This window comes from Scleropages formosus, chromosome 1, assembly GCF_900964775.1.
Source record: "Scleropages formosus chromosome 1, fSclFor1.1, whole genome shotgun sequence".
In the NCBI taxonomy this organism is placed as follows: Eukaryota; Metazoa; Chordata; class Actinopteri; order Osteoglossiformes; family Osteoglossidae; genus Scleropages; species Scleropages formosus.
Window position 1 is genome coordinate 49,321,055 of NC_041806.1, and position 17,561 is coordinate 49,338,615.

The 17,561-nt window shown below is 49.9% G+C and overlaps 1 protein-coding gene across 4 annotated transcripts in view; it reads right to left on the reverse strand.

Annotated features, from left to right (window-relative positions):
- Positions 1-870: 870 nt before the first annotated feature.
- sesn1 (sestrin 1) overlaps positions 871-17,561 on the reverse strand; it is a 30,286-nt gene continuing 13,595 nt past the window's right edge. For 2 of the 4 annotated variants that reach the window (XM_018730302.2, XM_018730303.2), the window contains exons 3-11: positions 4,397-4,462; positions 4,043-4,243; positions 3,762-3,944; positions 3,267-3,497; positions 3,043-3,190; positions 2,697-2,809; positions 1,699-1,889; positions 1,107-1,251; positions 871-984 (exon numbers count right to left, since the gene is read on the reverse strand). In XM_018730302.2, the coding sequence (XP_018585818.1) occupies positions 898-984; positions 1,107-1,251; positions 1,699-1,889; positions 2,697-2,809; positions 3,043-3,190; positions 3,267-3,497; positions 3,762-3,944; positions 4,043-4,243; positions 4,397-4,462 (1,365 nt within the window). In that variant the 3' untranslated portion in view covers positions 871-897. Of the gene's footprint in view, positions 985-1,106; positions 1,252-1,698; positions 1,890-2,696; positions 2,810-3,042; positions 3,191-3,266; positions 3,498-3,761; positions 3,945-4,042; positions 4,244-4,396; positions 4,463-5,319; positions 5,604-17,561 lie in introns of those variants that run through there. The other 2 variants (XM_018730305.2, XM_018730304.2) reach the window with 2 other exon arrangements.

The window sequence follows — 17,561 nt, forward strand, 5'->3', positions numbered from 1 at the left end:
GTAACTTTATACACTGATAAGGTTTCCCCACCCCCCCCCCTTTCAGGGATGCGCTGGTCTCAAGTGCAGCACTTTTCTGGCAAGGTAAACGAACAAAAGCAGGACTCACTGCACCATACAAGCGCTTTATACTGGTTCAGTTAGGACAGTAAGAACTAGCATATTATTCGACTGCAGCTACAGCTGCGCAGCCAGGAAGGAAAAAGGCTCTCGTTCCCACAGCTGCAGCGCTGCCGTCTGCTCCAGAAGAGCACTTGCGGAGGTATTCAACGTTAAGAAAGCTTAGAGGACTGTAAAAGGAAAAAAAACGGGACCGTGGAAGCACTTCTGCAGGAAGACCATTGACATGGACAACCCCCACCCCGAGAGAAAGGCATCCCACCTGACATCTGAAATGCGAAAGCTAACAGGTGATGGGTAATAACACGGTAGTGTCACCATGAAGGTGAACGAAATGTCGTTTTGCTACAGTAAACCACCAGCAGGCTCAGTTTGTCCTTTTCCACATGGTCACGTGAAGTGCAGAGACACGGGTCCAAGAGGAGGAGCACACTGAACGCCAAGGCAGCAGCGCTGCTTCGAAGACCCCCCCCCCATGTCAACTTTAAACCCACAAGAGAACGGAGTACAAATGCAGTTTGGCCTTGCTAATTGGGGCTCCACTAAATGCCGCCCCCCCCCCCCCAGCCCTTCGCCCACCCAGACACCTCTCGTGTGCAGCCAACCAGGGCTGCACCAGAAGTGCTGCCCCATAGCCGCCTCCACAATCCGCCATCAAGTTCTGTCACATTCGAGGCTCCTTTGTAATGTCCAACGAGCGCACAAAAATTGTAATACTAGAAATAACAGTATTAATTTTTTTTTTTTTTTCCTTTTTCTTTTTTTAAAAAAGCCACTTCATGTCATGTAGTGGGTGATAGCTCTCAGAGCATAGAGCAGCTCAGCCTGCATTCTTGCTTCCATAAGAAGCAGATTCACATGGACCTAGAAGGAGGGGGGAGAGACAAAGGGAGAGACGTCACTCCTCTGCCGAAACGCACGCACGCGCGCACACCTGGAGATCCTCCAGCGGATGGATTGATCGATGGATCGTGCTGAAGACGCACCTTCTCGGAGTGCCAGAACTGTCTCCAGAAGCTCTCATACATTCGTTTGGTGATCTTCTCAGGACTGCACACCATGGTCTTGATGTACACTTTAAAGCTACGGTCCAGCAACTGATTGATCTCGCCATAGTCGTAGTCGTCATATCTGCGTGCCGGAAGGACACATTTTTATGACATTGGGGGGGGGGGGGGGGGGGGGGGAATAAAACAAGCATCACGATTTCTATTATTTTGGTACAAACAAAAACTAGAGCTCCACTAGTCATTCCAGAAGAATCAGATCTGATGCCGAAGGGCCACATCTGAACTCCCAGTTTCTCAGTTTTCGTTCAGTGCTTCATATTCAATACGAGAACATTCATTCTGAAAGTAACCCTCTCCATTTGTGTGTGCACATTATGACAAGTTCAAAGGAAACACAACTATCCCCGTTTTAAAATGCTTAATCCTGGATTTTGCAAATATCTCTTAAAACCTCTGTTATTGACACAGAAAACTCAGCGCATTCTGGCTAATTACTTTATATAATAACAGCCGTATCGTTACGGCGAGAGAAGGTTTGGCGCCACGACGTTAAGCGTCGGTCTCCCACCTGATGCCGAACATGCAGTGGATGTAGTTCCAGATGGCACGTCGCAGCATCGAAGTATCTACGCCCCGGTGAGCCGCCATCGTGTTGTACGTCAGGTTGTAGGCGATCTGGAACTTCTCGTCCAGCAGCTGCCCGAAGTCCGGATAGAGACGGTTCACGAGCGAGAAACCGTGGTCTTCCCAGCTGTAATCCTGGAGGATGCCGAACCCCGTCAGGCCGCACAAGTAAACGTACGAGGCGCAGAAATTCCCAGAAAACTCTGCACTTGACCACCATCATCGCTTTTTCGAAGATGCTTCCACCCACCTTGCTACACTTCGCCCATTTATAGTATTAATATTTATGCATGTCTGACACTTCTCCACATTGTCTTACAGTGTTAGGTTTGCACTATAAGCTACGTACCAAATCGTATAAATGGGTAAATTGGTGTAATTTTTACTGCATCAGTTCAAGGTAAGTACCTTCAGCAAGGGTGCTGCAGTGGGTGTTGGGAATTCAAACCTGGGACCTTCTACTGCAAGGCAGCAGCTCTACCAAGTGCGCTACCTACAGTCCCAGCAGGTAGAGCTGAAAACTCCACCGATACGAGTGGAACTGCTCAAAACCCGTGGCATCCGTGACCGGAGCTCGCAACCTACTGGACAAGTCCAGTTCCTTAAGCACATCGCCGCTTCACTCCTGACGTACTGCGGGTTTGTCGTGGGGTTAAGAGAAAGCGAGCGCCAGGTGCGATCCCCTTATCTAGTCCGATCTGACTGCTTTCAAGCTGTTGTCTAGAAGCTCTTCCTTCTGTCAAACTGCAAACGGAGGTGAAACCGGGGGCAGAGGGAACGCAATGTGCAGAAGACAGGAAGGAAGGGCTTCGCGAGCTCTGCACATCTGCAGGTGGGAGCCGAATCTGGTCGAATGAGCAGCGGCAGTCTGGAAGACCCCCCCACCTCACCCCACCCCACCCGAAATGTTCCTTCTGAACAAACCGAAGAAACCTGCTGTACCTGCATGCGGAACGTGGGGACGTGCTCTCCACGCCTGGAGAAGTCCTTGTAGCCGTAACTGGGGTCCTCGAAATGGCGGGAAACTTCTCTCGATGGCAACGTCTCCTCGTCCTCTGCAAGAACATTGACGTCAAGTCAAGGCGGCTGGAAAGTTATAATACAAATAGTTGGATGCGTATTAGTGGATTCTCTCCGGGACTTGGTTGCCTGGTCAGAGTTAGCTGGTGCCAGCATTAGTGTGCGTTAGCGGTAGGATTAACGTTAGCGCTGTGTTGCGCCGTGACACGGACAGCGAAACGCCACGAAGAGAAGGGTGGATCACATCTACGGGAGGAGAGCGTCATACCCGAGGTGGACACCAGCATGCTTTCGGTCTTCTCCCTCTCGAAGCGCGTGGCCATCTCCTCCTGGCTCGCCTCCTCCTCGTCCCGGCACTCCTGCAGCTGCTTCATCTTCTCCATGAGGACCTCCACCTCACAGGGCGCCTCGGGCACCTGGCACGCAAACGTGAGCTTCAGATGGGGAGCGCGACGGGGAGACGGTGCCTGAACTGGGGCGTGGGGGACATACCTGATGGTTGCCCTGCACCTCCTCCATGGCCCCGTTGCCGTTGGCGATGTCACATGCGCAGTAGCTGCTCACGGAAGGCGGTCTGAAGGTGTGGCCGCCGTCGCAGTGGATCTCCGGGTTGATGCCGCAGCCGAACGTGAAGGAGGCCAAGGCGTGGTAGTGTGTGAGGAGCACTACGGCATGGATGAGCTCAGCCAGCGACCAGCTGTTCTCCTCAGCCTTCAGCAGCTGCTGCTCACACACATACACACACACACTTATTTTCATCACTACGGGAACTTCACCCCAACACTCCTACTAAAACCACATCGTCACAACACAGCGATTATAAGTCGAGGTTCTTGGTGTCTTAATCTTTAATAAAGACAATGAATTGTAATTAGTTTTAAATCACTGCAGTTCACTTTTAAACACTTCCCCTCCTCCGTTTCTGTACGGCGAACAGTGAGCTGGAGCATAAGGTCGAGGAGACGTGTCGCCGCTGTGACCTCGTACCTCGATGTGCGCCTTGGTGAGCAGCCAGGGCCGGTGGGCGAGGACCTTGTTGATCTCGCCGAGCTGCTGCAGTTTGCGCGGAGCTCCGTCCAGGCCGCTCAGCCACTTGGGGTCCCCGCCTACCTGCAGGAAGTCGTTGACGTGCAGGTTCACCAGGTAGGAGCACTGATGCCTCGCGGCCGCCTAGAAGAGCCCAACGCGGAGAGTGAGAGATGCCGAGCGCCCCTTCGGAGCTGCTGCAAGACCAAGCCTGAACGCGTGGCTCTGCCCCGCCCCCTCACCATGATCCCGATGTAGTGGCGGTAGTGAAGGGACAGCGGGCCGTCCATCTGCAGCAGGTAGTGCTGCGTCCTGAGGAAGCTCTCCAGGTACTGCGGGTGGAAGCCCATGACCAGGGAGATGTTGTCCAGGCGGCCGAGGGCAGCGAAAGCATCTTCGAATATGGACTGCGTCCTCACTTCCACTCTGCTCACCTGCAGGATCTAGCAGAGGTGGACACATCTGAGACACCGAAGGCATCAAACCCATTCATGAAATGACTAACATTTCTGCAAGCGTGCAAATCATGTCATCGGTATGTTAAAACCTGCTGCAGTGTATGAGTCAGTCAAAGGAAACAACACACACACACAAACCTCTTTCTCAGGGATAAACCTGCTTGGTCCGTTCCCTAGCGGTCTCGGGATCCTCGCTCCGATGTCCTGAGACAGAAAACACACACAGCGTTTATAAGTTGACGCGATTCGCCATCCTTGAGGGACCATCGGTCATACTTCGACACACTTTTTTTTGTCCTGTTATGTCATGACTTCCGCTCCAGATGGACAGCGAACCTTTTTGATCTTTAAGCCCGTGGCATCACACACACACACACACCCCCTAGGAGAGCCCACATCTGATTGGCAGATAAAGATGAGTTGCCAGAACGTTCCACACACAGACCGCAGTCCCTGCAGCTCCACCAGGACCCCCCCACAGCACTCACAGGTACAGCTGATGTGATAGCCATAGAACCCCTGCAGTGCTGTGTGTGTTTCTACTGCTGCAACATAAAACAAATGATATACCACATAGTGTGACCCAACAGCGCACACACGCACACACACAATGCTCAGCTGTTTGTCTCCTCCACACCCTTCCTCCTGCACTGGACATATGAATCTTTAATATTCACTTATGATACATATTTTATACTGTTGCCCATAGTGCTGTTGGCCTGCGGACGATTCTACACACACACACACACATAAATTCAATCTATACTGAATATGTAACACAATGAAAAACAAGATCTTTAGTGGTGAACCTTGTTACCTTCTGCTCAGGTCTTTTCAAGACCAAATAAATAAACATGATTTAGTGAATTAATTTATGGTCAGAGGACAGTGATTAATTAGTGATAGGTAGTAAATAATACACAGCGCTAATACTGAATTTGATTTGCTTTAATTAATAATTTGGTAGTTGATTTAATAAGTCTTATTAATCTCTCATCGCCTATTTGATATTATGATAGTTTCAGTGAATGAAGCGCAGGATTATATTTATCATCTCCTACCTTTCTGAGTCTCTCACAGCTGCTGCACATTTTAAAGAGCTCTGACACGGGAAGGGAGTTAGTCTCCGTAGCTTCGCTGGCTGGTGTGGCATGTCTCATGTTGCTGGAACGGCGATGTTTTGCGTTTTTGTTATAAACTGTTGTAATAAAGCCGCCGCTGTTCCGCCTCTTTGTTACCAGATCTCCTCTGTCACTCGGCAGCGCTTCTCCTGCTAAATAAACTGCGCCGTCCTCGACTCAGCCTTTCTCTCAGCCAATCGCTGCGCAAAGCGCTTTCCCTTGTTTCCTGATTGGCTCTTTTCCCACATCATTCGGAAACAGGGGCGGTCCTTGGGGACCAACTGACGTTCCGTTTAGCCAATCGGAGCAAAGAGCGTTTGAGGCTCCACCAATCCCGTGAGAGGGGAGGTGGTCACAGAGGAACTGGGTTACGCTCGCAGCAGCGGCCTTTGGTAAATATTTTTCACTGCTGTTTATTACAGTTTATCAGAGTGGAGTTCTGTATGTCCCATTTGCACCACTGAGCAGGAACTCATCTCCCGTAACACAGAAATCCATACAGCGACCTCTGGCATTTAAGAAATTTCTAGTTGTTGATGTCAGTTTAATTCAGACTTTAGAATTTTTTTTTTTTTTTTTTTTTTTAAATTAAAGGGTTGAGAAACAGCAGGGAGATGAACGTTCACTGAGTGCTCAGGTTAAAAACCCCAGAAACACACCCTATTCAGGGTTAAAAGAAAAAAAAAAAAAAACTGCAAATACAGTGTGTCTCTCTGGCTCTACGACGTGTGAAGGAAATGAGCACACAGGAGACGACTTCTCACGATCCGCTTTCAGCGTCCGAACCTCAACGTCCCAAAATTTGATCTCGGGGTCGAAGAAAACTGGCGAGAGAGCAACAGCGCATGCAGGGCAAGAGGGGCAAAACCGCTCGAGCGCGTTTCGCAAACCCTCGCGCTCGCGGGCATCCTGGGTTCCGGAACGGTCCGGGCCGAGGCCGTCGCGGTCCAGCGCAGAGCAGCTCAGCGGCCCGCCTTGTTGTTGCGCCACTGTCCGCTCTTCTCCTACGCTCTCCTGTCCTCATTAGCTCGGCCTTAAAAGTTCTTCTCAAACTGACACGGCTCACAAAGACGCCCGGAAAACACCGACATTTCTGCGTTCTTCAAACGACGAGCCACGCTCGTCTTTGCTGCGTGTTTTTCGCGCAACGGGATGACGGCGGGAAGTTTGCCAGCAATCTGCGCTTAAAACCCGCCGTAGTTTTCAGAAGCCGGCCGTTCGGACTCTCCGGATTGAGCCTGTTTGCATTCGCCCCCCCCCCCCCAGCACACAGCGTAAGGGGCGAGCCAAGTAAACAGCCGCGACTCGGAGCAGCGGCGATGCAATACGGGGAATATTGGCGAACGGACGCGGGGGGAGGGGGGTGCACCGAGGGCTCGCGCAGTTGGCACGGGCTGCAAGGCAGATTGTCGCCATTCAGCAAGTTCATTGTGTCGGCCCCGCGGGCCGTAAACAGCGCCGGGGCCGCAGTCAGCAATATGCTGGGAACCGGTGAGGCCCGTAAGCCCCGCGGCTCAGCGGTCCAAGGTCCGGCTCGTCAGCGCCCGGCTTAGGCGCTTTTAAAGGTCTGCCAAAGCAATTGTCAGGGGGCGAACTTGGTGAGCTGTGAGCGGACGAGCGACGCGGAGGACGACGCCACGAGGTCATCCCCGTCCACCGTCGCAGCGAATCGCGGCGAAACCGCTCCGTACGCCGAGTCAGGCGCACGTGCCGACGTCTGGGGCAAAACACGGGCCTTTACTGCGGCCACCGTTCAAAGGTCTCGCACTCTGCTTAGGAGCGAATCCGTTCGCTTTTCCTGACGTCAGGATACTTCGTGCAATTCCTTCAGCTGGGTATTTATCGGCACGGTTCAGCCCGAGTGTTTTTCTCAAGGGTACGAAAGCAATTTGAGGCCTCGGACCCGAATCTGCCCACTTTGGCTCGGAGCCCCAGACTTTTATAGCAGGGTCACCTTCTCGTTGTCAGATACGAGTTGGACAATTATGACGGTTTTACGGTCACGGAACTCGGAACAAACGTCTACAGATGCGAGAAGGGCCGAACGAGACCCTCCGCCACGAGAAATTCGACAGTCCTGCGACTAGGCGGGCACCTGGGATGGGGGAAGATCGAGGCTGGAGGAAGCGCGTTTGCCCACGTTGAGCCGAAAAGCTGCGGGGCGATCTTCTGAAACGTTCTAGAACGCGTGCAGATCACCCACTTGACTCAACTTGATCGTGTTTGCATTCCCCAGCCCAAAAGCGAAGCACGAGATGAGACGACAAGAGCTCAGATTAAGGCGAGAGTCAAACCCGAGGCCCCGACCCCACAGCCGTCTAAGCGGCTCCATCGGGAGGACGGCTAATTCGGGTTCTGCAACGACTTTATCGCACGCCAATCTCGTCATAGCAGGTTTACCTTTAACTCGCTGCTCTATTTTAGCGCCCTACGAATTTCCCATCAGCGTGAAGATTATATTAATGCAGCGTCTCGTGAAACTATTTGAATACGTAGCGGTGGCAAAAACGTCGATGAACGGCGAACGGGAATCTGATTTAAAAAGCCACGACGTGACTGTCGCACGCGGAAGGTCACGGTCGGCCGCTCGCAGCGTTCGCAGGGCCCCAAAGAGACGTCGTCCGTTGCGCCGCGATGTGTTTTTCACATGCGCGAGAGAAGCGAAACCACACGCTGTGGGTGTTCGACGGGCGACACAAGTTGCTTGACAGAGCGGCTCCTCTCAACCAGTTCAAACCTGACTTTTTCCACTTTAGCGAAGGAAGGAAAACAGTGACATAAGCCTAGCAACAGGCGCCGGCCAATGGGTGCGCGCGACGGCACCGCGCTCCGTCCGCGACGCTTTTTTTTCCCCTCCGCTGTTACCATGAAAAACTCGCGCGGCTCCTCCGTAAAGGCAGGGACCGGCGTCGCTGAAAACACACAGAACCGTTAATGAATAAATGTAAAAGTCAACGACTCTCTTCTCCAGAGTGAGATCATCAGCTGGTATTTCTCTCAAATGGTTGTACAAGGTGATTTACGGTGTTAGGTACGGTACCATAAACTACCTACAGTGAGAGAGCAGAAGAGAGCAGAGTAACACACACACACACACACACACACACACACACACGCGCTGATGGAGGACTTCAGAACTTCCTTCGACTGTGGGAGGAAACCAGAGCGTCTTGAGGAAACCCACGCAAATGGGTTAAGCATGTAAACTCCACACAGACTGAGCTGGATGTGAACCCACATCCAAACTCGCCGGCACCTGTGCTACCTGCTGAGCCACCCATGACACCACATAAGCACACATTACCCAAATTGTACATTCAACAATAACAGCTCCAGGTGTACTGGACTGCTGGGTCAAACTCTCCTGCTCTCTTCAGCCTTCACTCCTATTTTTAAAGAAAAGTTCAGATCAGGTAAAAAAAAAAAAAAAAAAAGAACCACATCCCTGGTTTTACTGCAGCCAAAGCAAATCGTCTCGTTCCGAAGGGATGAAGAGCGGAGGGGCAGAAGCCGTTTATCTGAAACGTCTCACGGCTCATCCGTTCCTCGGTGTGGTTCCGGGAAGGTGGACCAGGAACAGGGAGCTGGGCTGTCCTGTGGGGGACATTCTAATCCAAGAGACCGAGACCTCTCGTTATAACCCCCCCCCCCCCCCCCCCCCCCCCCCCCCAGAGCAGACCTCCTCTTAGACCCCCCCACCCCTCACCTTAAACACTCCACCCCCACATCCTTCAGCGATTTCCACTTTCTTTGTGTGTCTGCGGCTGCTGTTCGTCCCCTTCGGTCACAGCTGACCAAATGCACAAACAGGTAAAAGTGGAAAAATTTCCATCCAGTGTGAATCTGTCTCGTCTTCTCATCTGCAGAGTAAACAAGTAAGACAACACAAGGAGCGCCTGGCGTCCTACGTGACGGGGTGGGGGGGGGTTGTCCTTGGCACGTCCCACTAATGCAGGGCTCATACCTCTCCATCTGGGCAGGAATGGGCAGAACAAACAGAACGCTCATATAAAATATTACAGCAAACACCCCCGCCCCCCAAGCCCCGACCCCACATTTTATTAGCACATCCCAAATGGCCAATATTGGAAAGACGCTTTATTAGAGTTCTCCTGCAAACAACTCGAAAATATAACAACACGCAAAACATATGAATGTAATAAAAAGTAATATTCTTAGGATGTGTGTAATGTATGAGACCCTGTTCACGCCCAGATGAAGCGTATGGCTTAGTGCTTAGAGCTGCCGCCCTTCACCAGAAAGAGTTCACCAGGTTCAAATCCCTCCTTCTGCTACAACGTCCTCGATCAAGGTATGCATCTTAAAACTGCCTAAGGTAAAACATATTACCCAGCTGTATAAATGGGTAAATACTTGTAAGAAGCTTAACGCTGGAAGGTGCTTTGGAGAAAATCGTCGCGAAAAGAAAGAAATGTAAATGAGAAGGTTGTTGGTTTGCACAGTTTTGCTTGTACTCTGAAACCTGGAAATCTGCCCAGGCCTGAAACTCTTCAAACACACAAGTCCTTCTGCAGTTCCTCTCAGAGAAACACAATGAAAAGCAGCTCCGTGTCTTTGTTTGGGGGTTAAAAATAAGTACCCCGTCCCTGCGGGTCCCGCCAACACCGAGTCCTCCTCGAGTTGAGTCGAACGATGACCTTCTGATCTCATTTCCACGTAGCGGCTGAGCACCAGCCGAAGCGGGGCAAACTTGTTCATCTCAAAACAAACAGCGTTGAGTCAACCGCAGGCTCGGTCACAACAAAGGGGTGAAATCAACACGCGGTGAGAAAAGCAAGAGATCGAAACTTCTCGACCGGTATGGAGGTTTAAGGACTTGGCGCTTCCTATGGAGTCTTCAATTTTTGGGAGAAGAGCCTCTGCTTATTTCATCGCTCCCCCTCCTCTAATTCGAATTTCAGTTTTGCCCCAAGAGGCGGTGCTGGTTAGAGGCAAACCCAATATCTCGTCATTGACCACAAACCCAATAACATGAGTCAAAACAACGTCTGGAGAGCAGTGAAAGTCAAGGGCCGATGCCACCCCTGCCCCTGCCCGTCTGCTGCCCCCTCGCACTCCACCCCCCACTGTACCCTTGAGTGCTGCGATGGAAATGGTTTTAAAGGGTCGGAGGTGGAGAAAGACGCACCCCGTGCCGCACACCTGAGGGACATTACCATCAATTAGCCGGGCGAAATCCAACGCGAAATGCCGGCCGTGGCCGTCCCTGGAGCACTGAGTCAGAGCCCCCATTCCCTGAAGCTCTTAAAAGGATTTGTCATTACATGGAAGTGAATGAGATGCAATCAGAAAGCCATTAGTTCTCTACTCTTCTCTTCTATGGGAACACGAATTGTTCCTTTGGGAGCCACTGGCACAGTGTCACTTGATCATTTCAGACAGGCTAGCAGGAAAACACCGTTTCGGAGACGTCTGCGGTAAGACCTACTGCCAACCAAGGCCTTCGCCCCCCGTTTCAGCCCGCCTCCAACAAAGGCCTTCGGTCCTGTTGTCAGCCTACCAACAACACAGCCCATGATCCCCAGTGCTGCTCTACCGAAAAACCAAGACCTTTGTCCACAGGTTCAATTTACTGGAAACCCATGCCTTCGATGTCCAGAGTCACGCTCTCATCAACCAAGGTCTTCATACCCAGTGTTGCCGTAGCGCCAACTAAAGGCTTTGTCTCCTGTATCACCCTAGCATCAACCAAGTCCATCATTCCTAGTGTCGCTATAACACCAACCAAGGCCTTTGCCCTGGTGTCACCCTGCCAACAAACAAAGCCTTTGTCCCCAGTGTCAACATACCACCAAATTAGTTCTTTGTCATCGATGTCAGTTTACGACTAACCAAGGCATTTGTCCCTGGGGTTGCCACACCACCAAACAGGGTCTTCATCTCCACTGTAAACATACCTCCAACCAAGCTCTTCACCCCCCCCCCCCAGTGTCGCCTTACTGCCAAGAAAGAGCTACACTCCCCATGTCCCGTTTCCTCACCCCGCACCCAGAGCAAACTCAAGGAATCTAACTTGGGACCAGCGTGAGCGGAACCAGCGCAACCAACCATTAAATATTTCATCGCGCAAGGAATGCCGGTTGTGTGGAAGCTCCACGCTCTATGCATTATGAATTTCTATGTATGAATTATGGATGGTGGAAGTTTCCAACACAGGATGGTCCCAAGGTCTTCTGCCACAGAACAGAGATGAGCTTTTCCCGACTTCTGCGGGGGTAGCTTTCCGAGGGCAGCGGTGACAGGAAGTCGCTTTCGCTCGTTCTTCCACGGGAGTCTGGGTGCTTCCGCGGCAAGAGCGCTGTGCTCACGTGCACAGCTGTATTATGACCGAAAGATGACAAGTCATTCAGAGGGCCGGAAGAGGCAGAAAAACAGATTCTCGCCCGAAACGTCCAACAGGAGGAGCGCGTTACGTCTTCGACAAAACCCTCCAAGTGCACGGGGTGTGGGAAAGAGGGACACACTGGCAGCCAAGGCACTGTTTGTTTTTTGGTAATAAGTAACCCATCCGTGAAGTCACACAACACACTTCCTTGCAACTAAACAAGCTGAAAAACATGTTGCCTCTGTCCTGTTATGTTCCCGTACCTTTGTTCCACTTTTGCACCAGATGATGACGACGGACGATTTATACGGCGGCGACAGCGAGAACACCTTGGAGCCCCATCCCTCCGGAGCACCCCGTCGGCACCGGATAACGTCAGCGGCACCGAAAGGATCAATAATTTAAACTGTTTTGCTCATGCCTTTCATCTGGCTTGTGTGCATGTATTGAGCCAAAGGGGTTTTAACCAGAAGGTTGTGGGTTCAGATTGCACTGGAAAAAGTACCGTCTCCGCACCTTTAAATTCTGTCATTCATTTACGTTTACATTACGTTAAATTATTACATCGTTAAAAGGACACACAGAGCCAGAAGAGAGGGAAGAATTATAAATATCTTTACAGATGACAAGAAGAGGGAAGGGCCTTTGTTGTGGGGTCGACACCCTCAGGGCTCAGATCAAACGGCGAAAATTAAATGATCTGTAAGACTTCATACAGTGAAGGAAATCCTCTCTCCTGCACAAACCGCTCCAGCTCGGATGATGAAGACAGAGTCAAAGGACTGGATGTGCGTGCATATTATTTATGACGCTTGCATATTTCATTTTATCAGAAAAACATCACAAGCAGTTTTTGCAGTTTGGAAAAAAAAAAAAAAAAAAACTCCAGATTGATTTTCATGCATAAAATTAAACAGCCTTTTTTTCGACAACAGAAAATTCCAGAAGTAACCGGCAATACGTTTGCCCGTCGTTCACTTGTTACGCCAAACTTAACAAACTGGTTTTTGTTTGTCTGCACCACACTCATTAATCGGGCTGTTTAAGTCAAACGCGACATTCTCGGATCAGAGAAACATCATTCAGCCAAACGGGGAGATCATTCACTGTTATTATTATTAATTTATTTTTCTATTAGCGCTTGGCTCCCAGGCCGAACGGAAGCTCTTGTTACAGTCATCGCAAGTCATCCGTTTCTCAAGTGACAGATGCAATAACAGGTAGACAAAAGGAAGCCAATAAGGAAATAAAGAGCCAACAAAGGGGAGAGATGGAAAGAAAATCCCGAGTGCAAACAGCAGCGCCGGGGCTTCGGAGCCCCGCCCACCTCCAACGTCCCTCTTCTGCAGCACAAACAACCACCCGTCCCCTCCTCCCACTCTCGCCCCCCTCCCCTTCGACGTCCATCCTGTGCCAAACCACTTCTCCTTCATTTTCTCTCCCCCTCACAAGCACCGTGAGGGTCTTGCGGAAAGGAGGGGGCTGCTATCGTCTTCCAGCTGTAATTATTCGTAGGCGGGGAGAGGAAATCGACACCTTTCGGCTTCCAGCAACATCTCCGCGTCCGACTGCGAAAGTAAGCGAGAAGCAGGGGGATAAACACCAATCGCAACGATGTATGATGAGAGCGTTACCACCCCTGCTGTGCCCCCCTCCCCCCCGGGTTGATGGACATGGGTGCGCAAACGGCGGCTAGGACGACGGCGACCGCAGTTCTCTTTGAGGTCCTCCGCAGAAGCGGAACTGCAAGTGTGCGGTGCGAAGCCGAGACACGTACGCTACTATGAAGATGCAACATCTCACCCTCTCTCGCTCTCTCACACACACACACACAAAATTTTTCCCATTGCCACTTATTGAACTGCTTGTCCAGTGCAGGGTCGTGGTGGTCCAGAGCCTATCCAAGGAACATAGGGTGTTGGGCAGGATACACCCTGGACGGAATGCCAGTCAATCACAGGGCAATCACACACACTGCTATTCACTGCCACAAACACACACTATGTGATTGAAGCGCACGTGTTTGGCCACTTCGTGGCAGGAAGTCCACACAAACACTTGGAGAACATAGGAACGGCACTCAGACTGAGCTGGAACCAGAAGATTCCAGCTAGAACCAGAATACCGCAGCTAGTTCTCTGTTGCACCTGGATTAAAGCACTTTTAATAATAAATTAGGGAAAAGACACATTCTTATTTATGAACGGAACACTCTCATTAGGGTCATCTATGCTTGGTGGAGCCCATCTTCCCTACATTTCACTCACCAGGTCCCAGGGACCACCTCAGAGCCCCTGATGTGATGCTAACCACGACAAAAACCAAACCACGTCCAAATGACTTCAATGTAGTGTTATGAGCCCACACACCTTATTCACCGCGGTGACTTACACTGCTAGGTACACTACTTACACTGGGTCACTCATCCATACATCAGCGGAACACACTCTGTCACTCACACATTATGGGTGAACCTGAACAGCATGTCTTTGGACTGTGGGAGGAAACCAGAGCACCCAGAGGAAACCCACGCAGACACAGGGAGAACATTTAAACTCCACACAGACCGAGAGGGGATCGAACCCACGTCCTCTCGTACCACCCAGGCACTGTGACACAGCAGCACTACTCGCCGTGCCACCGACTCTTCGGGGGCTTCTACAAAATGTGTACATTGTACAAACTCAGACACTGTAAAAATTTTGCATGTAATAAATTTATCAGATCAATATATTGATGCCCTTTCTTTCTTGTTAGTATAGTTTCCCCGTGATGAGATGTCTGGGCCATGATACCAGCACTCCACGTTGACGGAAGCGGATGACTGCATACCATGATGGACAAGACGTGCCTTTGTGAACAGGGACATTGAGTTATTAGCACTTACAAACAGTGTTATAAATAACAGTAAATTGTCTTGAAAGTCTTTTTTTTTTTTTTTTTTTTTTTATTCTGAATGCCCAGGAGGGGTGGGCAACCACTGGCACTTGGACCTCCAGAGATTTTTTTTTTTTCTCCATCCTTGCCTTTCGGTTGAGAATTTTTTTCTTCCTTCCCTCCGTGGCCAGTAAACTGACTTACAGCTTACAATTAATAACTACATAGTTATTGTAGTAATTTAATGCATAGCCAACTTTTTATTTGTATTATGCCTCTGATGCTTTGTTCAACACTGTGTGTCACTGTGTAAGAAGAGCTCTCTGTAAAAATTAATTGAATATTATCATCACTCTCCATTTAGTTTGACGTTGGTTATCTAACACTAAGTAACTATGGATATAGATGTCGGTTAATTAATAACAGAATGAATAATATACAATGAAAAATAATCATGATGTAATAATATATCGAAAACAAAATTTACCATTTCACCACACCGGTATACCAGTACGGTATAAATTTGTCCCACCTTGTTCAGATCTGTTTTTAAGTTGTTTTTGAGCAAAGTTCTAGCTGAGATAATCACTTGAGTCATCAGTAAACAAGCCTTTTTCTGAAAGCCTCCTGTTACAGAAAAAAAAAGAAAAAAAAAAAATGCACAGACAGCCGAGTGATGGAGAATTCCTAGTAAAACATAATGTGGTAAACATAGAGGAATGAACAGATTCGCCAGGTGAGGGAAACGCTGGTTTGGGGCTCTCCGTCACGCTGTTTGTCAGTCAGATAATCGGAGGAATGCGCCGCCAACTGCAGGACACAGCCTCTCCCCTGGAGCGGAAAAGTTGCTTAACCCGCTGTCTTATTTTTAACGTTCTGACACGGAGTGCGATGCGAACGTGGTCCAACAGCGTCAACAGCAGGAGCTTCGTAGGCTGAGGTTCTTGAACCAGAGCCTAACTGTCCATTAACGGTCCACGATGATGTTTTTTTAATGTCTTATATCTTTAATTAATCAGCACCACTAAACCCAAAAACAAGTCATTTATCAGAAAGACAGTCAAAGACATGTTCACGGATATACTCGTAAACGTTTTTAAATAAAATCCGAGGAATGAACTACAGCAGCGGTTTCACAACAAATCGCAGCAACCCAAAACACATCAATCAGAGGTGAGAAACACCCCAACACACACAGCAGGGACTACTGTGACCTAAATTGCTGAGCTTTTCCCAGCATGCCCTGCTTCTGTTTCATAGCGGTATTTCCTGGCAACGCCCTCCAAATGCTAAATGTCCCAGTGGCAGTTCACTGATGAATGGAGAGTCTCCTGACCAGTGAAGGGTGGTTATTCTGTAGGACACTGTATCCATCAGGCCAACACACCAAAACAGCTACTTCAGCAACCAAACACATCAAATCAACTCCTTCTGCAACCCAACCAGCCAAACTACCCTGCTTCAACCAAACTAACAGGCCAAAAAGGTTGATGAAGAGGCTTTAATGGGCCAAAACAGCTCCTCCACCAACCCAACGCACCAACCAGCCTCCTCCACCAACCAGCCGCGCCAAACAACCTCCTCCACCAACCAAACACGCCAAACAACCTCCTTCACCAGCCAAGTGCGCCAAACAACCTCCTCCACAAACCAAACGCGCCAAACAACCTCCTCCACCAACCAAACGCGCCAAACAACCTCCTCCACAAACCAAACGCGCCAAACAACCTCCTTCACCAGCCAAGTGCGCCAAACAACCTCCTCCACCAACCAACCGCGCCAAACAACCTCCTCCACCAACCAACCGCGCCAAACAACCTCCTCCACCAACCAACCGCGCCAAACAACCTCCTCCACCAACCAAACACGCCAAACAACCTCCTCCACCAACCCAACCAGCCAAACAACCTCCTCCACCAACCCAACCAGCCAAACAACCTCCTCCACCAACCCAACCAGCCAAACAACCTCCTTCACCAGCCAAGCGCGCCAAACAACCTCCTCCACCAACCCAACCAGCCAAACAACCTCCTCCACCAACCCAACCAGCCAAACAACCTCCTTCACCAGCCAAGCGCGCCAAACAACCTCCTCCACCAACCAAACGCGCCAAACAACCTCCTCCACCAACCAAACGCGCCAAACAACCTCCTCCACCAACCCAACGCGCCAAACAACCTCCTCCACCAACCCAACGCACCAAACAACCTCCTCCACCAACCAGCCTCCTCCACCAACCAGCCTCCTCCACCAACCAAACAACCTCCTCCACCAACCAACCGCGCCAAACAACCCAACGCGCCAAACAACCTCCTTCACCAACCAACCAAACCAAGAACTCTTTTCCAGGCTAGAAGTCCAATTCTACCACATAGTTTTATTGCAGACTCATTTCCATTTTTATGCCATGTGTGCAACTTCATAAAACAAAAGTTTATGCAGAAATACATTTCTTTACGGACAAAGAAAACATTCTAAATTAAAACTTTTCCGTTAGTGCCTGTAAATGATTTGCACATCACTTCAAAGAGCGTGCGCTTCTTGTGTCTCGGTCATGTTCTTTGTTCCGCTGCCAAAGACTAGAAAGTGTAAAAGACACGGTGTAGTGGGGGGGCCCCCCACGCTGCCCCATCGTGTCACGCATTTACACCTTTATTACAGGGTATGCATTCCTCGCTCAAAGCCACAGAAAGTACACAAAACAAGTCAAAGAAACAACAACAGGAAAACATACATTATGAAACTCATACATTTACAGCCCTGAGTGTGTAAGATGGAGAGAATCTGTTTATGAGCAAAACGGAAATGTTAACAAGCAAATATAATGTTGATTTCATAGTAACACATGCATTTCTATCCTTCAGTACTGCCCCTGTTGGCTAAAACTTAACTGTTACATATAGTTCTTTTTTTTTTTATCCATTTAACATTCTGGAAATGTACTTATTACATATTTACA